At 42.8% G+C, this 27,402-nt stretch overlaps 1 protein-coding gene and 1 long non-coding RNA gene across 3 annotated transcripts; one reads left to right on the forward strand and one right to left on the reverse strand.

The window, feature by feature from the left end:
- Positions 1-1,137: 1,137 nt before the first annotated feature.
- On the reverse strand, positions 1,138-14,362 carry LOC105354655. 2 transcript variants are annotated; one of them, XR_002290756.2, is made up of 3 exons: positions 14,035-14,146; positions 2,636-3,424; positions 1,138-1,467 (listed from the first exon to the last, which is right to left on the reverse strand). It is a non-coding gene; the product is annotated as an uncharacterized LOC105354655 (long non-coding RNA). The 2 variants fall into 2 exon arrangements; XR_002290757.1 differs by lacking the exon at positions 1,138-1,467 and having other exon boundaries at positions 3,091-3,427; positions 14,035-14,362.
- A 391-nt stretch (positions 14,363-14,753) lies between these two features.
- Positions 14,754-26,730, forward strand: hoxb9 (homeobox B9). Its single transcript, XM_004071881.4, has 2 exons — positions 14,754-15,535; positions 25,206-26,730. Exons 1-2 carry the CDS (start codon positions 14,923-14,925, stop codon positions 25,439-25,441), a joined length of 849 nt encoding a protein of 282 aa, XP_004071929.1. The 5' UTR covers positions 14,754-14,922; the 3' UTR covers positions 25,442-26,730.
- Positions 26,731-27,402: the final 672 nt, after the last annotated feature.

Consider the following 27,402-nt stretch of genomic DNA (forward strand, 5'->3'; position numbering starts at 1 on the left):
TCAGAATCAGAATCAGAATCAGAATCAGAATCAGAATCAGAAAGCCTTTATTGTCATTGTAACACAAGAAACTTGTGACAACGAAATTTCTGGTGCTCTCCAGCTGCTTAAACAATAAAATAGATAATCTTCTAAAGAACAATAAAATTGAGTTTAACTGAAAATATACATATGTACAAAGCTACATAACTATTCTAAATTGCATTACATTGCACTGGAAATTGTTAATATTGCACATTGGCTTCAGATATTGCACGAGTTACAGTTTTTGTGGGATTCACATTTATTTAGGAGGTGACCTATGACAATGAGGTGACCGTGGCGTTTGATGAAGACGGTGACGTCCCTTTTGGCTACAGCAGAGGATCCTCCAGTCACATGACCAGTGCAGTCTTTGTTTTGAGCTCTGTGGTCATGACTGACCATTAGAACGGAAGCAGGATAAACATGGACAGAGAGCAGAGACCTCTGCAGCGTCCGTGTCACCGGACTGATCTGATGGATTCAAGACTCGGAAGCAGCACACATGACATCCATGTTCAGGGCCGTGCGCCTTTGTGCCAGTTAGAAATGCAAATCTGGATCCATAAATCTGGTTTAATTCTCTTAATGCGCTGACTGGCCAACTTTAATGAAAAATGCTTTATTTCCCCCGTGACTCATTTCATGGGAAGCAGCTTGTGAGCGCGGCGGCGGGAAGGGGAGAGTGATTACAGGCGGTTTTAAGATGGATCTGCTTTCTTCTTTACTGTTCCTGCAGTGACACACACACTCAGAAGAAAGAGGCAGAGTGATGGCTGCGGCCTCTTCCTCCGCTGTAAAGTTTTATTGCAATCTTGGGCCTGGTTGTCATGGAAACCAGTTATATGAGCATGACGAGCTGTGGATCTACCATTTGCAGTTATGTCGGTCTGTGTGTGTGTTGGGGGGGGGGGGGGGGGGGGTCCTGTCTGTTTATAATTATGGAAGAAGGAAAAGGAGGAAGACTCAGCGAAAAGCCTGTTTTGAGCAGGTTGGGGGGGGGTAGAGTAAGTGAGAAAGAGGGGGCGGGGGGGGCAGAAACCTCCCGTCTTCTGTGTGAGGTCTTAGGAGCCACAGACAAACATTTAGGGGTGCAGAAAAGCTTGGAATGGTCTGGGGGGGGGGGGGGGGGGTCTCTACAAACATCGGCAGAAGTTCTGCACCCGAGGATTCGACCCCCTGACATCCAGTGCTGATTTGACGAATGGAGGTCTGGATGCCACATGTCACATGACGCCTCCCGACAGCTGCAGATGTTTCTGATACGAGTCTCCTGTTTGGTGTTCAGTTCCCAACAACAACGCTAAGGTGGGGAGTTCTTGGAAGGGTGAGCCTGCCGTCCAATCCAAAGGAGTTTTCAGATGAGGAGCCGTACCAGACAACAGTGACACCTGCTGGCAGGAGTTTTCCTGAGAAATAATATTCCATAGGGAAACCAGGGGGCTCCTGCCGGAAGCCCACAGAAAACCAATTCAGTGTTGCATCCTCAAAATCATCAGATGGCTGGGTTTATATATTTTTAGTTTAACTCAGTTTTACTCTTATTTGTTTGTCTGATGGCGTTGACGTGCTGCAGTGAGGACCTTTTTTAAATCAAGATCTTCTATTTTGTTTTTTGGCTCACAGATTATTTTTTTAAGTTCGGTAAATTTTTTCCTGAACGTATATTGATCCTTTTTACTTGCCATACAGCTGCACAGCAATCCCAGCCCTGCAACCTTCATGTTTCGGTTTGTAAATCAGAGTTTCATCAGTGCGCGTGACATCTGCACAGATCATGTTAAACCAGTGCTGCTGTTCTTTTCCTCTCAGTCAGAAAAAAAGTTTAGAACAGGAAAGATGAAGCTGGTGTGCCAACTTCAACAACAGGCAACACAGCAGATGTTCAAAAAAATCTGAAAATTATGCATGTGCACGAGGATGGCCACTGCACTAAATGCACTACAGAAAACCATAAACGAAACACAACTTGTTGGAGATCTTTTATAAAAACTGTAGCAGCACTAAAAAATAAAACCAATTTGTTATTTTTTTATTGAAAATGAACCATATTGGCAGTGTTAGGGGTAACAGATTACAAAGTAACGAATTACTAAGGACTTTTGCTCAGAACCGGAGGAACTACATAAATTACAATTTAAATTTCGTTAATTAATTACAATTATTGCACTATAGAAGCCGTTGCTACTTTGCTTTTGTAGATTTTGACATTTTCTTTTGGTTAAATGAAACAAAACGGAGGTTAATTTAAAAAAAAAACAGTTACTGGCACGTATGCGCATGCATGTATGCGCAGGGTTTGGGGATGGGTCAAAGCACCGACACGCCCTCAGTGCTGCAGTCACATCGCTTTCCAAACTGGCTCAAAGATGAGCAGAAAAGAGATGCTGCAAGGAGTCTTCTCATCCCCAAGGAGCAGCGAGCGAGCAGCGGACGAGCAGCGGGCGAGCAGCGGGCGAGCAGCGGGCGAGCAGCGGGCGAGCAGAGACCCACCCAGAGTGCTGATGCGTCAGTTGAGAGTCAAACAACTGTAAAGTTGTCTCTTTGGTGTGAAACACGTGAGTCGACTCCCCCCGGGAGCCTTTCTTTTCTATGATATTTCACCCTTTCTTACCTTTTTTCTCCCTCAGCTGCAGGTGACTGCGTCTCTGCTTAACGCGCTCCACAAAGGGGGGTGGGGTATCGGTGGACTCGCAGCAGTGCACAACAGGCAGGTGTAGAGAGAGAAACAGGTTCAACTTACTGTACTGAAAAACCAAAGTCAGAGAAAATGAACACGAGGCATAAAACAGTTCTTTGTGCTTTCAAGAGAGTGGCTTCATTTCAGCTTTGATAGATATGGATCCAGGCGTAAGGTTCATCTCACTTTGACCACGCGTGTTGTAACTTATTTTTGTATCATTGTTCACACTGTTGTCTGAATTCTAATAAAACCAGATTATGTCTTGAACCAGGTTCAAACTTTGCACGAGGTCATTACTTTAAAAATAAAGTTTGTGTTAACTGTTTTTCCCTCGAGAATTTGTAGATGAGAGAAAGAAAAGTAAGTTAATGACTCTTTCAAATAGGTACTGAGTAAAGTAGTTTAATTGTTAATTTGATACAGTAAGTAAAGTATTCTATTACTCTTTAGAAGTAATTTACCCCACACTGCATAATGGCAGCAAAACTGTGTCTGCTGCGCCTCTTTTTCGGGGTCAGGGCGTGCGCTCATTGCGGGGTGCACGTGCACGTAAAGGCAAGTGAGCGCGCTTGGAGATGGCTCCGAGCCACGCTTCAAAGACTGCATGATGCAACAGCGCCGACTAGCGAGAATCAGGAGTGCAGCCCCGCAGGAGTCCCGGAGGAGGAGGAGGACTGGCACATGCAGAAGCAGGACTCGGCTGGACTGCAGGGACATCATCTGCTGAAGAAAACCACAGTGTTAGTCTGCTGGCTAAAAAGAGCAACTCCTCCACCTTTTTATCAAACATGAAGCTCAGTTCGTGCACACGACCCAGCTTATCAAAGCTTAGTCACACAGTACAGTTATGATCAAAATTTGAGAGCCAGTTTAAACGGACGGGGGAAATTCTCCAGATGGAATGGAACAATTTCAATGCTATGAAATGATATTTTTATTATCTTCATGTTACATATTTGGATATTTTACTTTCACTCTCTTGAAATTCTTCCGACAACTTCAACATGTCCGTGTAGTTAAGAACAAATGCAGAAGTTCTTATTGGAGATAACAATGACTGAGCCAGCTCGTCTTCATCTGGAACGACTGTACCTTGTCTGGAGTAAGCCAGCAGTTCTCATCGAGATGGATCTGGCTGTGAGTTCATCATTTAACAAATGTGAATATTGAATCCTGTATTCCAGCCCTGACAGTTTTAGGAGTATTTACTGAAATGCATGAGGTCACAGAAAGTCACACCCATGAGCTCATAGCTACAGAAATAACAGGGAGATCAGGAATCTGGTTTGATCCACACAGATTAAGTAAGGGGGTGGAACACATCTGCAGCTACGTCCAACGCACTCACCTGTGAAACACCCGGCACATTGAGTGAGTTTAAAATATATGTTATCATCAGCGTGGCGCTCAAAATGTGGCGAAGGGGATAGCAGGAAGCCAGATGAAAGGAATGTGGACAATTGTGAACAATGCCGATGCTGACTCAGCAAAGTGTGAGAGACGTTCTGGCTATAAGCAGAAAGATTGTTAGCCACTTGAAATTTTCTCAGATGGTGTGTCTCTGCCTAGAATTTCTCTAAGATCTATTTAGAACATCAATAAGACGGTTCCAGCAAGACATGGTGGAATTGTACAGATCGTATGGGGGTGTTGAGCTTCTTGTTCTTGCCTCCTTCACTGAGATAAAACAAAAAATAAAGAGCTACAAAGATCTGCTTGCTTAAAGAATATTTGCCCTGAATGCAGTTTGTTGAAGTCCTGAAGAGAAGATGTTTGCCTCGTGTTGATCTGAGGATATTTTATTTGTTGATTTTTCAGTATTAATCCCTAAGAGCGTCTGGCTAAAAGACTGCCACTTGAAAAACAAAGTTTTTGTTGAGTGAGCACAGGGGATCAGTGGTTGGCACTCTCACCTCACAATTGGAAAGCCCAGTTTCTTCCTGTCTGTTTTTTTTTTTTTACTGTGTCCACTTTGCATTTCTCCTCATGCATGTGTGATTTTTCACTGGCTTCAACCCGCAGTCCAAAAACATGCTTTATAGGTTCATTCTTTAAATGGAACCTGTGTGACCCTGCAACAGACTGGTGACCTGTGCAGGATGTAACCTGCCTTTGCCCAACAGTTGCAGGGATAGGCTCCAGCAACTCTGGGACACTGAAAGAGATTTAGCAGATTCTGAAGACGGACCTACGTTTTAGTTTAATTTTGGCATTTGTTTCAGTGTTGTTTCAGTAAAAACACAAGAAAAAACATTTTCAGTTTGATGCAAAGAATTTTTGCAAATAAAATTTTTCTATACTTTTTTTGCCTCTAACCCAAAGTATGTAATAATTAAAAAAAAAATAAAAAATTTTGCTTCACTGGATTTAGCCATTTTTGTGAGCATCAGCTGTGCAGCACAGCCTCGTTGTCTTTGTTGGAGCTTATTGTTGTGCTCCTTGCCTGTAAATTTATGATAGTTTTTATGATTTGTAACATAGTAATGATTTATATTGAATTCTTTGAGAATTGCATTTACCTGCTTGCAAATAAGTCACATGACTTTATCCAGCCAATGAGGTACATCAAAGTAAACATCTCTCCACTTAGCTTGAAATCGCCTTTTCTCCTCAACAACACAATGTTTTTTCCTCAAAGGAACCTGCTCTGGTTCTCTCCGAATCCCCCTCTGATTCAATTTCTACTGCGTCACTGTCCTTCCGTTCGCAGAGGCAGTGACACAGAAAATGTTGTCTGCCCTCTCGTGGGGACATTAACACACTGTACCGTTAACACCCAAGTTTAATTACCCTTTTATCCTGTAGATGTCGCCAGAAACCATGAAACAATATTTTTCCAAGCAATCTACAGCTGGTTTAATAACCATCAATTGGGATTTATTGAGGGTCAGAAAAAATCTCCCAGCAGGCCACCATTGGCCCCCGGGCCGCACTTTGAGAACCCCTGGTTTACACGAATGTGTAAATGTCCGCCCCAGACTTTCCACATCCCAGGTTCTGTGGTTTTGAGGCCTTTACTCGGTTCTGCTCTTGTTTTTTTTTTTTTTTTTTTTTTTTTATCAGAGCTTGCAAATGACACTGCCTGTATTCTGAGGTAGAAGTGACCCACAGAGCTTCAGAGCACTGGTGCGATCAGAAACACATGGCTGAACTTCCTCTGCTGCAGCCAGCTGCTGTCCATTTGTTTGGGAAGAGGAGAAACAGCAGAAAAAAGAGGAAAGCTGCCTGGGACACAGCAGGACAATCGAGCTTAGGTGGCAGAATCTGACAGGTATGTACTGTGCCTGAAACAAACTGGAAGAAAAAAAAAAGAGAGTCGAGGAAATGTGAGATAGTGTTGATAAAGTAGGGATGGTTGAAGCTGCTGTGCAGCAGGTTTGCTGGCACCATATTCAGGCAGCAGCATTTCTGCAGCGCCACATTGTCTCCAGCTTTATCTCCTTCAAGCCTCTCTGTTTGTCTGCATGAATTGGTCCTTTTTCCTCTCCGTCCTCCACAGCTCTGCTTTTTACCACAGGGCTATTATTGATCAGTCAGTTTATACTTGCTCGGAGGAAGTGGAGGAAGTGGTTGTACAAATGCTGCGTAATACTGCTTAGAGGTTTTATGGCAGCCAAATTGCCCCTTATTACCTACTGGTGACCAACAAAAGACATTCCACAGGAAAGAACTCTGTCTCCAGGAAAGTTAGTCTACCTTTGTTGACCTACCATTTGTTGTATTTGTTGTATGCCCCTTAAAAAGCATGTGGCACCAAAGCTAGGATGTGGTTTTCCTTTTGAATTTCTCACTCATCCATCCAGTCAACTAAACCATTTCCACACAGATTCCAACTTGAACACTTGTATTTACTGATAAATAACAGCTGACCGGGGATCTGGCTTTGTTCAGACTTGTGGGATTTCCCAAACAGTTTTCTTTGGATTGAGTCAAAGTTATTCTGTCAAACTGAACCAAACTGGAAGGATTTGACCTCCTCTGGTTAGTTAGACCTCTGCATTCAGCCACTTGCTCCAGAAATCTTTAAACTCTCAGGCACGACTACAAACATTTAGTGCACTAGTGTAACATTTAGCTAACAAATAGAGCCAACAGTTGTCCTGTCTCATTTTTGACATTTTATGCCGATTTCCGTTGCTCCACCAAAAAAGTGCGAACTTTTCAGAAACTGTTGGAACTTTGGTCGTCATGCTTTCCTAACGCGCTGCCATTGAATGCCAGGTTGAATTAGCTTAAAGTTAAACGATTGAACCGATTGAACTTTGACCAATCAAGGACTTGGATCTGGTAGTGACGTATTGATGGCATCCTTTTTATTCACGGAAGTGCCAGACGATCGGAATAGAGCTGTGAAAGGAAAAGGCTGGAGCAAGAATCACCAGATTAGCACCGCTTCGACATTTCACACTCGGCCTCTTCCAACTGTAGGTGGCAGACATGCATCTCTAGTAAACAGTAGAAAAAGAAGAAGAAGCCCCTCCCTGCTTGTACAGTGTGAACACTTTACTCGTGTTCAAAAATGTGCCTTTACAGTCTCAACAGTTACTTGAGAGAGATAGTTAAAGCTACAAAAAACATAACAAAAAGGGAAAAACAAGGACTTTGAGACTTAAACCCTGAAATCTTTGGTGTTTTCTCTGTTTTTTTATCAATTAGTTTCACTTAAATAAATAGCCTCTCGCCGCTCAGTTTGAATCAGACTGTGGGTTTGATACCAGTTTAACATCCAATTGTGTTCATCTGCTTCTTCATGAAGATAAAACACTGAACTCTGCAGCTGTTTCACACAATCCCCATTGAAAGAATGGAAACGCCTCTGATGGAGGCTTTGAGTTTAGAAAACTGGACTTCTTATTTCAAACAGAGTGCAATGAGTTTGCATCTCTTCAGCAAATCATTTCAAAGCATTTGATAAACATTATTCACAGACAAGGTGACCAGAGCTCATCTGCAACTGGGCTGCCAGGCTAAATTGAGATTTTCAGCACTTAAACACCAGGACATGATTTCAGCAAATAGCTTAACAATCTGCTGTTGATATGTTAAAAAAGTGCCATTTTCTTTTGGTTTTTACACTTTTCTTTGCCAGACTTCACAGTTTTGGCCGTTGTTTTCCTTTTTTCATATTTCTCTGGATTTAACTGTATTTTTCTTGATTTCAGAACATCTGGATTTTTTTTTTAGTTCTCCGTTTATTTGTCCCATATGTAAATTTGAAGCTATTGCCGGGGCATCAGGATGCCCCCTCCCACATCACAAAGGTGTCACAGAGAAGATGCAGCCTCAGAAATTTCCACAGCGGATATGCAGCTGCATTCCAGAAGAAATACAAGTTTTTTTTTCATTAAGCTTGTTTCAATGAAGTAATTCGCCTGAGTATATGAACTGTTGAATATGATCCCAGTTTATGACGTTTTTTTATTGTTTTTTTTTTTTATCAAGAATGTTATTAAAATCAACACTCTGCCATGTGCATAGCATCAATTTTCATATCAGTGGAAAGATTGTGTTACTTTAAAATTGAGCCATTTCTAATCATGACATTTATTTGTGCCATATTTCCAGTTTAAAAGACAAAGTCTCAAAGGGATGGATAATGGCCAACATCGATGACATCCCATTCTTCTTTTCCCTTCTTTATTTATTGTTTACTCCCTTTAGGGGGCGCCATTTCTGCCTCTATCTAACCCCATCCTATCCTCCTCATTCACACCATCCACCCTCATGTCCTCCTCTTCTGCATCCATGAACCTCGTCTTTGGTCTTCCTCGAGACCTCATTCGTGGGATCTTCAACCTCAGCATCATCGCTGTTCCTCCTCTCAACGTGTCTAAACCCTCTGCTGCCTCCAGCTCTGCCTCCTGTCTCTGCATCAGAGTCTCTGTCTCTAAAAGTATTTTCTGCCCCTCCATCTGAACATCTCCACACCATCTCAATCTGACATCTCAGTCCTCCACCTCAGTGCCTTCATCTCTTCATCTTTGCTGCTTCCTCCTCCACAGCAGCCACCAAGAAGTCAAGAAGCACCAGAAGTTGTCTGCTGGGTTTTGCGGCAATCAGTGATTGGGCTGAAGGCATTTAATCAAGAAATTTTCAAATCTACCATTTTTGCAGACGACACAACATGGTGTTGTGTTTCATGAAGAAGAAAGTTTTCATTTAAAAAATGCTGGATCGATGGAAATAAGTGGTTCTTTGATTTCAAGAGAAGTAAATGAATGTTGTCGAGGGTTTGCTCCGATCGATTGTGTCGTTCTTAACGCCGACACCAACCCCGACCTAAATTGTTGTCGGATGGGACGGAGTAAAGTGTTAGTTCTGTTGTGTCCACCCTCCTGCCAATCACCATGCAAGTTTAAAAATGCTTCATTTGAAACTGGTGATTAAAAAAGATTTACTGATTTATTTTGGTCCAAAGAACAAATACTGTGCCAAAGCAGAAGAAAAGATAGACCAATATTTGAAATCATGTAATAACTTAACTACATGCAATATCCCCCAATCAGCTTGCAGTTTCAGACTCATCCCCTTGTCTGACCATCCCATTGTAGAACCTTTTCTTCTTTCTTAAATCGTTTGTAAAAACAAGCTAAAAAAAGTTTAGGCTCCTTTGATTGCACCTCCGGAAATAATTAGAAACAAAGTGACCTGCAGGCAGATGTGTAGATCAGGTGTGTCCTCTGATCAGCATCACAGCTGATTAGTGTAATGGTAGTAAGAGTTTCTGTGTTTTTTGGTGTCACGGTGTGTCCTGCAGGGATGGACTTCAGGAAGAGAAGCAGAGCTTCTGAGGAGATTTAACAGAAAATCACAAGTTGAAGGTAAAGTCTGTGAGGCGCTTGAGGTTTCTGTGTCGACAGCTGCAGAGCGCTGAGATCCTCGCTGTCGACAACCTCCCTGAACAAGGGCGCAAAAAAGGAAAACTGCAGACAAACTGGAGACAGGCAAACCAAAGAGTCCAGAATGACCTTCAAAGACATTAAAGGTCAGCACACATGCAGAGAAAAGAGTATGAGACGTCGTCTTCTACTGTCTACATCCTCAGGAGCTGCTGCTGCGGCCACATCACATCTGCTCAGACTGTCTTCAGTAAGACCTAAAACTGACAGATCTGTGTGGAATCCCTTCAAGCTCCTCCATTAATATAAACGATCTTGAACTAAACTCGAGTTACTTTTAGCAGTTTTAGCTGAATTTGCGTCTGCTTTCATTTCACCATTTGAAGAGCTTTTTCTATGGTGACACTTTTGGACATGTTGAATCTTATGTTTTTTTATTTATCATGTCACTATGTAATTTATTATTATTCTGTCACTTCAGTAAGTGCTTGAAATAGTAATTGTTTGTATAAAAAATATGAACTTCTCATTGCCAGTGTTAAGGGGAGGAAGAAAAACAGACGAGCAAACGGACTGTTTCTGCATGGATGATAGTTTGGATGCAGGAGGGGCTAAAGGAGCAGGAGTCCTGTTCCAACTGTTTGGTGGAAGTTGTTCTTTTTTTTCCCAAGTTTTTTTCTTGTTTTCCATCCGGAAGCTGAGCTTGCAAGCAGGAGAGGAAAAATATAGAACAGGAAATATATTTTTACTTTTCAAGAGATTTATATCATTGAAATGCTGACTTAAACACAAATCATTTCGATTTTAAATAAAGTGCATTGCAGTTGTTTTTATTGTATACATTAAAACAAATATGTATCCATAACATATCAATCAGCATAATAATTAGAATTTTTTACGAACTGTTTTACGTTTCATTTCTAATTTATTTGACATGTTTCACTTCATTTTCATTTAAACTGCCTGAAATAACAGCTCTTATCTGTAAATACTCTTATTTACAATGTTGTTATATTTTCAAATAGAACAAATTTTTTCTTATAAACGAGTAAGGAACATTTTCATTTTATCTTCTCAAACAAAAAAATGGTGAGATAAAATAAAAATGTTAATTTTTTTACTGGGCCTGCATCATTAGTTAGTAATTATTTGTTTCAACATTTTTGTTTTTGTTACAAAAATAACCTTTCCTGCTATTGGGACACGCAACATCATCACTACATCTTGTCTGAAAAAAACAAACTAAGTTGGATTGTGCTAAACAGCTGTGCCAAAGACGCCAAATCTTTGGCAAATCTGCGGCCAAAACTTCCACAAATGTCAGCAAATAAATAGAAGCGAAAATTCTGCTTTGATAGAAAGAAAATGTCACTTTTCTGCAAAAATGCTGGTTTTCCAGGACCGTTTTCAGAAGAGAACATGTTGAAACCGGGAATAAACAGGAGGCCTCTCTGCATGCTGCTGTGGATTTCCCATGAGCCTCAGCGTTCTCTCTGAGCCTTTTGATTGGTAAAGTGACAACATGCAAGTTCCACAGGAAGGTCCCAGACTGTTAGGGGGCGCTGTTCGACTCATTATGAGTGAGAACAAATGAACAAATAAACAGATCTGTTACTGTATTTCAAAATAAAATTGTAATTTTAAAACATAGGCCTAGTTTGGAATGTTACTTTTTTGTGATATTTAAATATTTTGCTCAATAAATGAGTTTATATTGGCGGGACATAAGTTCCTTAAAAACTGCATTTTTCCCCGAACACTATTAAATGGTTGTTTTGCTCCAAACATCTTTTTGAGTGATCTCTTCATATTATAATAAAAACAAACCTCTAAAATATGTGATGGAAAATTGAGTTCAAGGGAAAAAAGCTGAATATGTTTATCAGCAGATGTTTGCAGCTGCATGCGCTCGCGCGTTTTGGACTCGGGAGCGCATCTCTGATCAGAGTGAGTGGATTTTTTTAAAGGCATTTTCTTTGCTCAGAATTGTGTGTGGGTACGAGTATTTATAGAAAATTGTATACAATTTCTTCACATTGAAATGTTTTTTTTCTGAACTTCATATAAAAAATAAAACAAACGTAAAGTAAATAAAGAAACCAGAAATCAAGCGCCATTTCTGGTTTCTTTATTTAATTTGCGTTTGTTTTATTTGAGAAAAACTTTCGTCCTTTTTCTGACTTTGTTTAATGTTTAGTTTAGCTTTTGCACAGTGAATTAACTGTAGTTACATTCTAAATGCGTGAGTTTGGTTTGTGTTCTGAAAAACAGTTGAATTCGATGTCGGAGGAGTTTAGAGAAGCTTCAGCCTTTTGCTCATCAGTTTACATTGAATTTGGTTTTGTTCCTAAATATTTATAACCAAACAAACAGTCATTCATCTGTTTTAATTCCTTCGAATTTTATTACATAGGATTTTCGCGCCTGCAGACATGTAAATATGTTTATGCCAGCCATTAAAGATTTCAGTTTTTTCCTAAACTATTTTACGGCATCAGTTTTTCTTAGAACCTGTATGTCGTGTTTTGGCAATGAAATATTTTCAGAACTGCATCTGTCCGATGGACGAAGAGGGTTTGAATATAAAAACAAAAACAAAACAAAAAAGCCCGTCATCTGCAAGGCCTGCTTTCCAAAACGCGCCTCAAATGAGCGACCAGGCGGCTTTTTATTTTTTATTTTCACGTGACTTATGGTCACTGTATTTTTATTAGAGCTCCTGTTGCTGCTGAATGGGGACAAAAGCGGGGTTGGGAGCAGATGATGCTAAAACAGAAACCCGCAAATGAATCAGTTCTGACGCAACGGTTCCAGCGCACAAACACACAAACTCCGAGGAAAGACGCAACGCGCATCATCTGGCACACTACTGGTTAGGAAAAGATTCACAGGCTTGTTTTATCCTTTTTTGAACAGTTTTGAAGGAAAACATTCGAATATTTCAGGCGCAAAACGATTTAACAAACACAGTAACTAGTGCAAACGTTCAGTTTGTCTGATCTGAGCAGCATTTTTCAGATTTTCATCTTTTCTTATAAAAGCTTTGCAATGAAGGTTTTTTTTTTTCTTTTCTTTTTTTTAGCTTAGCTGCCACCTTGCAGGCTGGATGGAAAACATTCCACAGAAAGGGAGAGCTGCGCCTTTCGCCTGACATCAAAATGATGCTGCTGCAGGAGAAGAAGGAGCAGCAGCCTTCAGCCTCAGCAGCCATGCGGCCTCGGCTCTAGCCTCCTCTGGATCTTTTATGACAGTTCAAACTAAATGAAATTAAACGGAATTCAACTAAAACAACACTGTAACAAATGAATGATATATATATATATATATATATATATATATATATATATATACATTGTATATATATATTCTGACAAATGTTTTATTTTCAAGATCACAGAAAAAAGCAGAAATGGTAATGCGCTCCTATTGAGATGAAGCAAGCAAGCAACAAAAAAATACAGTATTTCTTTGTGAATCTCTCCAGAAGTAAACAGATGTGAAAGGTTCTTGTCACGGCAACGGGAAAACCCGAGGAGCTGTGTTTTTGCTTCATTCCTTTCCCAATAATATCCTTTGGACAAAAAGAGCAGAACTTCTGCATACAAATAAAAAAACAACAACAAACCAAAGACAGGGAATAGATCCATGTAACAAATAAAGGTGTTTTGCAGTTGAAATGTCCATGGCTTTTTTTATCTACACCGCATTGCTAAAGCACGTCTCCAGTCTTTTTCAGGCCAGATCTTCTTTGGAATCCTCTGAGGCGAAGATTGGAAAATAAAAGTGGTTTGCAAAAGCATTTCCAAACGTTCCTAATTAACGCGCTCTCTGGTTAGCAGCGAACCCAGCAGGGCGGAGGCCCCGAAAAATTAAAATTCCCCGAGCTTTGCGGTCTGAGGAGCGACTGGGAAACATCCGAGGCATCGGGCAAGTCCCAAAGAACAATATGCACGCCCGCGATTCTATTCTATTCTATTCTATTCTATTCTATTCTATTCTATTCTATTCTATTCTATTCTATTCTATTCTAGGGTATAATATATGATATAATATATAATATTTGTTTTTTTAATGCACTGAGGACATTGGATTGCTATTTGTGAGTTTGTTTTTGATTTGAAAGCGGGTTTTTTTTTCTTTTTTTCTGAAAGAAAGTGTCTCGTGCTTTGGCTCCATGGTCCTGGTCCTGAAAGAACCGTCAGTTTGGATCTTGGTTCGCTGCTGCCTCTTGACTGAATGCCATCTGAATGCCTTTCTTTCTCTTTTTCATCCCTGAATCCAGTTTTTTTTTTACCAGCAGATCTGAAAGCTTCGCTTCATCTTTCCCTGATCCTCGTAAATAACACCGTTAGCCCCCATGAGCAATCTAGTTCATATTTACACGTCGTAAATAACTGTAGCTGCATATGCAACGTGCAGACCGGATTTATGGCCTCCAAAGAGTCCAAAAGCGCATGTCTGTCATAATTACAAACAAACAGAGAGACTTACAGCCGCGGTGACGTCAGACTCCGGGCGCCTCCGGTACATGATGCTTTTCGGGTCCACATTAAGAGTGTAAACCTATAGTTTGATCGGGATCCAGCGCGGAGGAGCAGAGCGCTGATCCTGCGTTCCTCCAGCGGCCGGAAAGAGAGGCAGCCGCTGCTCCGTCCGCACCACCATGAGTCATATATAAGGCCTATAAAACTCAAGCAGCCGCCCCTGTGTGGGATTTTATTGTGGTATTAAATGGACCCCCAAAAAGTGGATGAAGTCGAAGAAAGGGGCTGAGGGCGCGCGGGAGCCGCGTTAAGTTAATGGCGCTCGTTAACAGAAGATGATTGTTAATCCGCCTGTTAAAGTAAGCGGCTGAGAAACTTCCCAAAAAAGAAAAGTAAAACATGAGCAAGCACTTCAGGAGTCACCGCGCGCACTCTGCAGATAGACTGTTGGAGCTGCAGATCAGAAGCAGCAGAACCGCTCTGCGGCCATGAGCGTTTCCCGCGTTTGTTGCAGGTGGACTGTAGTCTGAAGAACTTCTTAGGGCTTTATTCAGGTAAACAAGAACCTCCTCAACATTCAGGTTCACACACACGTGGGTGCAGGGGATGGGGGTGGGGTCAGACTCAAAGGCAACGTGAATGAGTTTGCGTGAAATGGACAAATCCGCGCGGCTGCAAACTGGAACATTTTGTTTGTGGTCACAGAGTCTTTGGGGAGGAGGGGGGTGACGAGGGGGGTGAGAGCGTTAGAGAGTGAGAGAGTGAGAGAGCGAGAGTCAGAGAGGGGGGAAGGCAGCAAAGCAGAAGAAAAGAAGAAAAGAGTGACGTAAATCTCATAATGTCCCTCTTCTTCTGCTTTAACAAACTCGCGGCTGCACGCGGATAATGTCCGAGAATGTCCATTTCTGGGACCCTCAGCAACTATTACGTGGACTCCATCATCAGTCACGACAGTGATGAACTCTCCGGTCCGGCCCGCTTCTCCGCCGTCCAGTACTCCTCTCCAAACTCTTCAGTGGCCGCGGGCGTCAGGCAGCCCGTGGCCGCTGCACATGCGGAGCATCCTCATTCTGACTCGTACCCGTCCTGCAGCTTCCAGCCCAAACCCCCGGTCTTCTCACCGTCGTGGAGCCCGTTCAGCCCGCACCACGGCGCCGGCGCTCTTCCCGCCGTCTACCACCCGTACCTCCCGGCGCAGCATGTTCCCGCGGCGGACACGCGCTATCTCCGCTCATGGCTGGACGCCGCTCCTCGCGACCCGGACTCTGTTTCGGGCCAGAGCCAAACCGGGCAGGTGAAGCTGGAGCCCCAGCTGGGACACCAAGGCGGGGACATCCCGCTCAAAGTGAGCGTGCAGCACCCGCACGAGACCACCACGTACATCCTGGACCCCGTGTCCACGGCGGCGCGCGAACTGAGCCTCCACCCGGCGGCCGTCCCGGGCCGGGGGTTCGAGGAGAGTAAGGAGGGATGTGAAGGCAGCGAGGACAAAGACGGCCCGGATCAAAGTAAGTTATCAAGGTGGGAAAAACGCGTGGGAGCGCGAGCGCGCGGATGGAGATTGTAAACGCGTTTAATGCAGCCATAAAACAGGAACAAAGGAGAGCTGAGCGCAGCAGCCGCGGCTCACGCGCTCACGAGCTCACGTTAAAGCGAGTTTGTGGTGATTTTTCTGTGTCTGAAAGCGAAGAAGTACATTACAGAAAAAGGCCATTTTATGCCTTCATATTATGGGATGTTGCTGTTGCACTGACTTAGGACGGAGTGGGATGTGCGTCTCCAGATGACTGATTTCTTTGGCGAGAGTCCAGCAGAGAGTTCGATATTTATATTTAACGGGACAATTATCAACCAAAAGCTGGTGAAACATGGAGACCCGAGCTGCGCGTGCGGGTTCCGATGGAAAGCTGACATAGTAAGGTGCATGCGTGAGTTCTGAACCGGTCTTCAGTTTGTCTTTATTCTCTGTGGGGTTCGAACGCAGAAGTGGCATTTTTGGAGGAGAGAACGGTGCAGCAGAGGCTGCTCTCCGAGGGAGCTCGGGTCCCCTGACTCATTAACCTCCCGCGTGAACCTGCAGGCCCCGCGCTGCCTCGACACGCAAACCTGAGTGCGGGACTCTAAGCGATCACAGAGTCTCTGTATCGACACCCGAACCATGTAACTGTTGTGCTGCACGCTGCTTCTTTATCTCGCTCATGCTTTCTTCTGCAGTTTATTTTGGCATTTGATTTTTTTGTCCCTGTGGGCGCGCGCGTTTTCCTCGCAGCATTAAACACGAGTCTCCTTCTGAGCTTCTAAAAACTGCAAGCAGTTGATAAACAAAAATCCGAGCTCAGCCTGATGCAGGCGTGCGCGTGAGTCCTGTCTGGGAAACATGGGAGACGCTCTGAATTAAAAAAATCTTTCTTGATAAATAATCAGCTTTCTGTTTTTCAACCCTGCTTGATTGATGATATAACTTTTTAGGAATTGAATAAAGAAAATTATTATTTTATCACTATATTTTTAAAACTAGTCCGGTGTTATTATCTCGAAGCACACTCGTATTCAAAACATTAGTGATTTATTTAAAAAATAGGTTGTGTATATAAATAATTTTAATTTTAAAAGTGATTCTAAAAAATGTGTTCACATCTTTCAGAATAATTTCCTAATTTGCGCATGCGTCACCGCTTCAGTTTCTCGCTGCTTTTTTTCTTTAACTCTGCTGCTTCTTCCCGCTTTTCCTTCTGCTCAATCTGGCAAAAACAAACTCTTTCCAAAGTGCAACTCGGGCTGTTTCTAATCTCCAGCAGACGGCCATTTTGTGCCAAACAGATGCCGAATGCAACAGACGCCCGTGCAGGTCTGATCAGAAATCCTGTAGCTCACGCAGCTGAGGGCTGTGGCGCTTTAAAGTTTTTTTTTTCTTTTCATTTCACTCTCCTAAAACCGCTTTAGGGCGAACATATTACAGACCTGCTGATTGAATGCAGCAGAAATCAATAGAACAGTTTGAAGTCATTTATTAAATCTTGTAAGAGTCCAGACAAACCAGTGCCCTTTTATGCTTTTTTATGTGATCTTAACTCAAAACAACACTCAAAATTAACATTAAAAACATAATGTCCACAGGAGAAAACAAAAACCCAGACAAACACACCATAAAGGCAATAAAATATTATAAATATCTATTTCCATCAGTCAAAGTCCGTCTGGCTGTGATGTGTTTGTGATTTCCTCCCTCATGACTGCAATAGCAGCTCATCCTTTAGCAGCAATGCTGAAGAAATAAATCTAGAAAGTTCATAACTAAAACTGTATGAATGAGCTGTGAGACAGAATGGAAGAAGATCTCAACACCTCTCTCTGCTCCATCTCGTGTTGAGATGCTTTGCTCCTGCTGGAGCTCAGGACACCTCGGGCCTTGAGCTGTAGGAACATTGTGTCCTTTGGTTCTCCACCGATGGCAGCAATTTGAGACGCAGTCGGAGAATGCAGCAAACATAATTCTGGAGTGTCAGTTTATCAACAGGCGGTCGGGTCCTGCCAGGGGGTCAGTGTGGGAAAAAGAATCACAAACGCTGTGTTCGGGGCTCGCTCTCTGAAGCCGTTTTCCTCTACGTTCCCTTTTTGATGTTCGCTTCTCCCCGTTTTAGGCATCAGATCTGCTCGGATGAGAGGAAGGCTTATGGTTGAAACCTAAAGCTACAACAATGAGGATCAGATGCACAGAGAGTCAATTCATCCCATTAATCTGGCCATCAGTGGAGTCTGTAATCACACAGCATCTTTAAAAGTGCTGCTGCTACACGGCTTTATGAGACAATGACATCAGGGTACTTTATAAAAGAGACTGAACAAACTTCCACGGCACTTAAGGAAGTCATTTATTATCATCTTCTGAAATACTCTACATGTGCTGCTCCACGGTTTGCATAAACTGGATTTGTGCTCATCTTTGAGAAAAGATTTTCTCATTATGTTTGGGAAGACTTTATGGCTGTTTCTGCCTGTGACAAAACTTTATATTTTGTTTTCTAGGAGAGTTTGAAATGAAAATGCTTCATTGTGCCTTCTGGACACTTTAACTCAGTTAAGAATGAGATTTTCCGCCTTTTCTAAATTCCTGTGAGAGTCGTGAGTCTTGACTGCATGAACATTAAGTCCCGTAAAGATGTTTTGAAATTCCTCCCAGCGTTCAGATGTTTTACTTCTAGCTGGATTTTGGGGAAGTCTGACAGGAAATACTGTGGTGCCTGTTTCCAGGCAGGGAGGAGTTCCTGACAAAAACCCTCATGTTTTCCTCCACAAAGCTGTAAATTTTACCAAGCAAAGGTTACTGGATTTTAACAGTGAGAGAAGTCGGTCACGGTCCTTTTGAATACAGCTCCCATTCACTTTTTAGGAAAACAGAAATAATATACGGTGCCGGGGTGATGTATGTTAAGAGCAGGACAGATCCAAGTGGAATCCCCCCACCCTATTCATAAAAAATGTCTGCCGTGTGTCAGCATCCCTGCAGCCTTACCTCTCCCAACGTCACGTGGAGCAGAGCCACCATCCAGATACAGATTCCTCTTTGTGTCAGAGGTGCTGGGCGCTCATCCAGAACAAACCACAAGATTACACTTCAGTCTTTGTGCTGCTGGCAGGTAAAGTGAAAAACTTATTACCCCCAAGTTTATTAAGTTCCAATGCTGGATGAACAAGCCCATTAATTGGCTTGTTGCTGTTGGTGGATGGAAGAAATGGGCTGGAAGGGTTTGGCGAGATAAGGGTATTGGTAGGGGGCGGGGGCAGATGAAATACGGCAGGGAAATGTAATAACCCTGCCTTTGAGATATACGAGAGGTCAATTTCTGGAACTATTAGGGTGAAATTGTGAAGGGAGGGAGAGTGGGAAAGAGGAGAGACGTACTATTGGTTTTTGCTACTTTGGTGGCTGTTTCCATGCATTCATCAAACCGGACACACAAATCCCATCAGAGGCAGAGAGTCCAGCATCAGGAAGGTGAGGAGCAGAGGGAACGACTGTGTCGTGCACGTTCAAAGCTATCGCTGCATGGAGAAGACACAGCCCTTTCTGTCTTTCTGTTAGCATCTGTTCTTCTTTCCTAACCTGCAGACAGAAGACGGCGTATGCTCACAAGTTGCCCCCCCTATTTGTCATTTAGGGGCGACAGCCGTGATCGTGCCATCGCTCCAAGGGTAATGGATGGTTCTCTGAGCTATTATACATGCAGGGAATGCAAAGCACCCTCTTTACAGCATCTCAAACGAACCGTGCCCCCTCCCACCCCCACCACAAATGCAAATATCCTTATCCTAGAGATTATACTTAGCTCTGAAATGCAATCGATCCTCTACTCTCTAGCTGTGTTGGACATGCCGGCCGCCTTGGAGGAAATTGATTCCACAGGGTGTTAAGGACGTATTTATGGATGACGGCTGCTATCTAAAGCCCAGGTGGAGAGAAATTAAAGGAAGGATCCACAGGAACAGAAAATGACGGATGTCCTGTACATCACCGACTAACTACTATGATGTCTTAGACCTGAGCCAAATTCAAACCTTATGCATCCATATCCCACCCATTTAACACACTCAAGATCAAGCGCTGCTCGATTAATACTTCTCTGTATCTCGCCCCCAGCTTCAAACCTGACGAATAAATTATTTTCTCAATTTGGAAATAAATAGCTCCATTAATGAGACAATGATCATAAAAACTTGGGTAATAAATTGAAATACTGAGTCAAGCTGCAGGTTTTTCCAACAAGATAGCGGAGTTACTAACTTCAGTCTTGCAGGTCTTTTTGAGGAATTAATAATTTCTTTGGAGAAAGGATGAACAGTTGGTATCAAAATCCATAAAACATTGTTTGTTAGGTTGGATTTTACACTGACAGGTTGGCATGAAGGCACAAGCAAATTCAGGTCATACCAAAGCAAACTTCACATTTGATGTCAGGTGGAAAATGTTTGGCTTACTGTTAATTTTTTTATCTGAAATGAGCTCAAAGCGGGACGGAAATCAAAAAGAAAGAAGCAAAGTGGCCCGTCTGGCTACAGTCCTCTGACTATATAGATAAATGAGTGCCTGCGGATTCTCACTACGACTTTCGTGATACAATACTACTAACCCTATAAAAACTCAATGTAAGCGTGGGTAAATGTGCTTTTCAAGTTTCCGCATTCAAAATCCTCTTGTTCCTGCGTGGCTACATGTTTTTTCGTCCGTGTTTTTTAGCTCTACATAGAAAACACGCGGCCATTGAACACGTATTGAAAGTGAAACCAGTTTAACTTTGATCTATCAGGGACTAGGATTTGGTAGTGGACATGTGGGCATCATGGAGGAAAAATGAACAGTTTGTACCCGGCTGGACTTCTATGACACCAAGTCTTTCACTGGAATAGAGCTGAGAGGAAAAGCCTGGAGCAAGATTTGCACCGCTTCGACATTTGACACCAACCAACTGTAGATTCATGCGCTAGCATCGGGTAGGAACAGGAGAACACCAAATGTGAAAAAAAACCTGCGTTCAGTGCGTTCTTGAACACACATCACGCATCTTGAACGCAGATCTCAGTTCCATCATAGCCTGATGTAAACATGCAGATGCCACTGTGATGATGGCCTTTTTCTGTTCACTGGGATGGGATCGTCCTCTCTCAGTGCACAGACATTCTCTGCACTGATGACTTAAAAGTGGCTGTTAGTATGAGTGATGCATGTCAGACGTGACTCAAAGGCAGCAACTCATAACCACAGTTTGTATCAGCCAGTCATCCACACGAGTCATAAACACTGAAGCAAACATGCAATGTCCTCAGCCTGTGCTCTAGAACACATTTTACCAATCACTGCTCTGATTATGAAGCTCAGGCGGGGGCTGTGGGAGGTGAGCTGGGGGGTTCAGCCACTCTGTGTCAGGATTTCAGAGTTTGTCAAGCTGACTCATTCCTAGAAAATGAACGAAACCACAACAGTTGTGCTGATTCTACAACTCTGTGATGACTGCAAGCAGAGCCACAACCCAGCTTCATTTAGTTTGACATCATTAAGGCGAACATGTGGAAGTATAATTATTAGTCTTCATATTTCCTCAATTCTGCTAATGATCTTGGGTTCAAAACCTTTTATTAAAGTTCTAAGAACAAAGCCACACTGAGACGTGAGTTTTAGTTGGTGTCCCATCAGGGGGGTTTGTTCTGTGGTATTTATGATTCTGGTTTAGTTAAAAGACACAAAAACAATAATGATTTGCTAAGACTTCCGAGAGATCCAGTTTGTATAGAACATTGTGTGGCTTTCCATCTGGATCAATAGAAGTTGTACCCTTACCTTCAGGTACAGATGTGGATGAAATGCAAAAAACAGCTAAAGTTGACGCCTTAGGGCTCTGTTCTAGAGAAAGGATGATGCCATTGTCCTTAAATCACCCCCCTGACCCCCCTATTCAGTCTTGAGACCCACGCCTGCATGTGAACCGTTTTTAGGGAGCCACGGTGAACCACTGCTCCGTCTGTGAAGGACCCATCTGACTCTTTGCAGGTTTATACCACAGATTTCTTTTCTTTTCAAGATTTCAGAATTATGAGGTTGCATCTAAAAACCCACTGTAGAGTTTGCTCAAAGGCTGTTGCAGGGCCAGTTTAAATTTAGATGGCACAATCGACCATGAATTGGCTTCAACATTGCAGCCTGCATGTCTACACACGGTAGGTGTGTGTGCTGTGTTTTCATGTGGCCCGGATCTTTATTACAAAAACTACTCTGGTTTAGAAAAAAGGGATAATAGAAAGATTGAACAATCCTGAAATGCTTTTGATATGGCAGATCCCCTCCAGTCAGCAGGAGGAATTTAAACCCTTCTTGCGTGAATTTATTAAAAACGATGTAAAAAAAAATTCTTCCGTTTTTTTTCCAGTTCACTGTGATGCTGAGTTGTGAGTTTTGTTGCAAAATAACAACATACAGCATAAAGGGGTTAATCTAGAAGTGAAAAAACAAAGAGGTTTGAAGGCCGTGTCACACAGCCACTACGTACATATTGCACAAAATTGCTCATGCGTGAATATATGTGGAAAACGTTGTTGTTCTTTATGTGAAATTTTCACAGATGTATTAGCAATGAACCACCTTAAAACTACGGAAGAAGGACGAATAAACCACGCAAAAAAAAAAACGTAAAGCAACGTAGAACATGAACAATGCGTGATTATTGTGCCGTTTACATGCAATTCATTAGTGATTCATGTGTCCATTACGGAAGTTAAACATGACATCTGCGCCGTATACGTGATATAAAAGTTACACATCGGTGGTACATGCGTGAAAGGTTCGTTAGACATACATTTGTTTTATGCATCTTGCAAAAACTATGCACAATTCGATAGGATTTACGTAATAATTGCGTATAAACTATGTAAAATATGCGTAAACTGCATAATCTTCAACCAACCAAAAATTTCGAAAAGCTTAAAACTGAATATGCGTAAAGACCGGTTGGTCGAAACCTCGATGGACATCTGCGCACATCGACCAATGACGAACGCAAGAAACACTTCTGAATGATGTATGACATCCATGAATCATGAAAGACCGACATGTCATACGTGGAAAATGAACAGAGTGTACTTAGTGAATGTGTGACATGGCTTTAGGTAAAGGCAAAAGTCAGGTGAACCAGGGAGGGCCTGACAAGGCAAAGCAGGTGATCCCAAAAGGGAAACAATATGAAGAGAATACTCAAAATAAAACTGGATGAAAAATTTTAGTGTCTTTTGAGCACTGAGAGCAAAATAAACTGAAAGTAATTATTAAGCAGAAAAACAACACACCTAAACTCACAAATGAGAAAACAGTCGTACAAAAGCCTCTTCTTGTTTTGTTTAAGCAATAAAATCCTTAATGGGTCATAGATAAAGCTCCAGGGCGAAAGTAACACTGCAACTGAGAGCTGAATAACAAATGTCTCCCATCAGAATAGTGCTTCTTCTTTAGTTAGTTCTTCCTTTGTGCCACGTGTGGAAGGCCTCACTGCTCTGAAGAAGAGAAGAGGAAACCAAACCAGGCCTGCATATCCCAAAAAAGAAAACCCTGCTAATTACATTGGTCTGACAGCCATAAAAACAGCTGTGGTAGGAAAGGAGCTAGAGGTGGCTGCCTGAAAAACAAGGGAGGCAACACAAGAGGAAAGAAGAAAAAGCTGCTTCCTCTAAATGGAAATGCCAAACTGAAGAGGCTCTTCTTATCTAAAAGCTGTGACTTTTCATTTTGAATCCAAGCTACCACAATGAAAGAGTGATTTCTATCTGTGTTTTTTCTCCAAGCATTCATCTTCTGAAGTGTGTAAACCTCAGACAGCTTTGGCCCGAGTGTTGCTGAGACAAATCAGACAAACAGGAAAAATCCTGCAGCTTTTTTTTTATTTTCAGCGTTTGGGTTTCCTTGATGTTTACAGTAAAAAAAATCATCTGAAAATCTGCACAGATCAAACAAAGAGAAAGCTGCTCTGCAGCTGTATTCAAAGGATTACATTACATTTTACAGAGCGAAGTGCCTGACTGTTGCACTGTGTTTATTGAAACATAATGTTCTGATATGTTAATGTCTTCAGAGCTTTAGAAAAGACGATCACAAGCCAAGCAGTGACAGCAGGAAAAATAATCATAAAAACATTATTAGACCTGTAAAACACTTTCCCATCACATGTGTGTGTGAATGCATGCATGTGTGCGTGCTTTCAGTAATCTAGGGAAATAAACTGCCGCAATGATTTTTCAGTCTGACAAAACATGACTTATCTAGAGACAGGATTATCACATCTCCTGTCCGCGTTGTTATTGTCCCTTTGCTTTATCACAGTAATCACTGACATGAAAACTTCTTCACAATAAAAGCTGAAGTTTGACGGAAAATGGAATGAATGCTCATGTGCTTAGACTCTGACTTTGTGGATGAGCAGGGAAATGAAGTCTGGCAGTGACCACAGATGCTGGACCCCATAGACACATAAAATCCTTGACTGCCCTGGTTTGCTCACAAATCTTGAACTCGCTGTAAAGCTGTGGTCCTGAAATCTGTGACTCCTCGGCCTGAGTCTTGTACTTTTAACACATTTGGGTCGATTTTTCATCAAATTATGGAGATGAGTCGTGCAGAACCTGAAGGGAGCATCACTTGTAAAAAGAATTTAGTCTTACTTGAACAAAGCAAAACTTAAACTAAGACCCAACAAAACTCAGCCGTGACAGCAAAAGCGATGAAGACTAAAGAGGAAGTGCCAACGACTAACACAAAACTAGCTAGTTTGTAACAAGTGGGACGAAGAGGAGGTAGAAGCCGAAATAAACAAACAATATGACATGAACTTCCAAGAACCAAAAGGCTGAAAAACTTTTACCCTGGGGCGGCATGGTGGTGCAGTGGTTAACGCTCTGCCTCACAGTGAGAAGGCCCTCGTTTGAATCCTGGCTGAGACCTTTGTGGAGTTTGCATGTTCTCCCCCTCTGCATGCATGGATTTTCATAGGTGCTTCATTAATTATTTGGTTACTCAAAAGTGTCCTTAGATGTGACAGACTGACTGACTGACTGGTGTACCCCACCTTTGCCCAACTGTACCCAGCACAGGCATCGTGACCAAAGAAGGGATACAACTGAAACAGAAAGGGGATGGATAGACTTTTTCCCCCTAATGCTTCAGAGACTACAGGGGAGACAACCTGAATGTGCCAGAGCAAACAAACAAACACGAAAAAGAATGTTTTTTCCCCCACCAATATTATATTGATTATATAAAAAACTTTGTGTGTTTTTGTGTATCTGGGTAACTCAAATGACCAAGTTTTTAAAAAGTAAAATACTTTGTAATTAATGAAAGTCTTTGTTTCAGGTTTTTTCCTTGAAATCATCTAAAAACAAACATTTGAATTGAGAAAAAGGTTTTATTTACTTCTAAATGATTCAAATTCTGGTTGCAATAAAAAATAACTTTAATGTCTTTTTTTAAATCTGAAACTGAATGTGCAATAGATGGAATTGTCCTTAAAAGATTACTTGTTTTGCGCGTGAGTTTTGCTTATCACTGACATGATAAAATGTCTTCAGAGGTGCAAAAACTAAACCATAATCCTCTGAACTCTCAGATTATTGGTTAAAAGACTGTTTTGGTTTCTTCCACAGATGACCCTTCAGCCAACTGGCTGCACGCGCGCTCCTCCAGGAAGAAGCGATGCCCTTACACGAAGTACCAAACCCTGGAGCTGGAGAAGGAGTTCCTGTTCAACATGTACCTCACGCGTGACCGGCGGCACGAGGTGGCGCGTGCGCTCAACCTGACGGAGCGCCAAGTGAAGATTTGGTTTCAGAACCGAAGGATGAAAATGAAGAAGCAGAGCAAGGACCAGTCCAAGGAGTAGAGGCACTGTCGTGTAGCACGCGCACACAAGCACACCCCAGACGCACACGCACGCTCATACCACGCAGATGATCAACCTGAAGCGCGTGTTTGCAAGCACAAAAAAACAAAGACAGATAACGCACTGCAGTTTGTTGGTGACGTCACGAGAGCTTCAGCCATCCGGGTCGAACAGCAAGTGCGCTTTAAGGTTCACAGACCGCACCTGCAGGAGCAGCGCGCGCACACACCCAGAGTGCGCCACGTGGACTTAAGAGGCCAGGAGACGAACTTCCGGAGGCGCGCTCTCCTGTTCCGTCATCAATCCATTAACAGCGATTTGAAACTCAAGCAAATGTGATGTTCACTGACAGGTTTGGAGAATGGGACTTTCGAAATCTCAGACTGGAGTAGAATCTCCACGGAGGGACTTTCTCTCCTCCCGCGGACTTGGAGTGAAAAGAAGATTTACGCACAGTTCGGGTTGTTTGATGTCTGGGTGCATCGCGAAGTGGAGGGAAAGGAGAAAGAAACAGCATTTCCTTTTCTTTTCTTATTGAAGCACTTCCTTTATTGGTTATTTATTGGTTCAGTTTTGTCAGCGATTGCGCGAGCAGGTGCTGAAACCAGAATTTCAAAGGCCATCAATATAGAAGAAGGAGGCAAGGGGGGCCTGCTCAGAGGAGGGGAGTGATCCCTATTTTATTCTCCTCCACTGCAGTCGTTTGACTCTCTGTTGTCACCGTTTGATTAGAAAGCGGCCAGCCGCCGTTTGTTTCTCCGAGTGTCGGCTTGAGTAATGAGGCGCGGAGGTGAGGGACCGGCGGGAGGATCAACCACCTCAGCAGGCGCGAATCCGATCAGGATCGATCATGTCGGGGATTTCGTGGCCGTGGGTCGTCTCACGCGCTGCAGAGACTGCGATGCTGCTCTAAAATGGTTGTTTTGCCCGCGCTTCAGCAGCTCTCTGACTCCATACGACTGCATCCACGCATCTGACAGGCGTTTAATGCCCCGCATCCCTCCGTGGATTCTAACCCGAAAGATGTTGTGAGGCCAAAACAGCAGATCTTCTTCTGAGAGACCCAACACCTCATCTTCATCACATTACAGAAAATCTATTATTATACATTCTGCGTGTCTGTTTTTCATACACGAGGTAATACCTGCTATGCAAAGCGGCTTTCTTTCATTTCAGGAAGTGCACGTGCACTTTTTCAAAACCCCCTTTTGTTATAGTAAACATCAACCAGCGGCGCCAATGATGTGTTCATGTAAAATATGAGATCTGAAGGACTGGGGGGGGGGGGGGGGGGGGGGGGGCTCAAACCAAACCCTGTCAGCCGTGCACGCGCACAGGACCTGCGCTCACACCGTGGTTCTTCCGTTTCTCACAGGACAGCTGCGCGTTCTCGCCCATGAGGAACATGTTTACAGTTTGCGCATGCCCGAAGCACGCGATGTTTTGATGCTTATTTCTAGGAGCCGATGGGAGAATTTCTGCTTTCTGAAGAGAATATTGGAAAATATGAGAAAGAACTTTCTCGATATGAAGTATTTCTAATTTATTGTACATAAAGCGAGTTTGTCTTTCTGATCGGAATGAGTTGAAAATGTTGGATTTTTTTCTAGTGTGTCGACATTTTATCTGACTCCTTTATGAGTTCTTTCGCTCTTTGAAGCCGTTTTCCGTGTCGTTGTTGTCTGAATGTTCATTTGTGTGACAGGAAGAGCGTCTCTGCGGGCAGCAGCTCCAAACCCGTCCAGTCTGCCCCCCAGACCTTCCTGCGTGTCCTATGTGTTTGTCTCTTGTAACTTTGTGCTGCTGATGCTGGACTCTTATTAAAATGAGACTTTACAGAACCGTCGCGTTTCTTCTTTCAGTGAACTGACCCATCCGCTCTTCTTCTCGCTCATCTCCTGACCTAAAGACAAAGAACCAGAGCGGAGGTGGAAGAGTCAGTGGATAGAGGGGAGGAAGAC

The sequence above is a fragment of the Oryzias latipes genome, chromosome 8, assembly GCF_002234675.1.
Source record: "Oryzias latipes chromosome 8, ASM223467v1".
Taxonomy (NCBI): Eukaryota; Metazoa; Chordata; class Actinopteri; order Beloniformes; family Adrianichthyidae; genus Oryzias; species Oryzias latipes.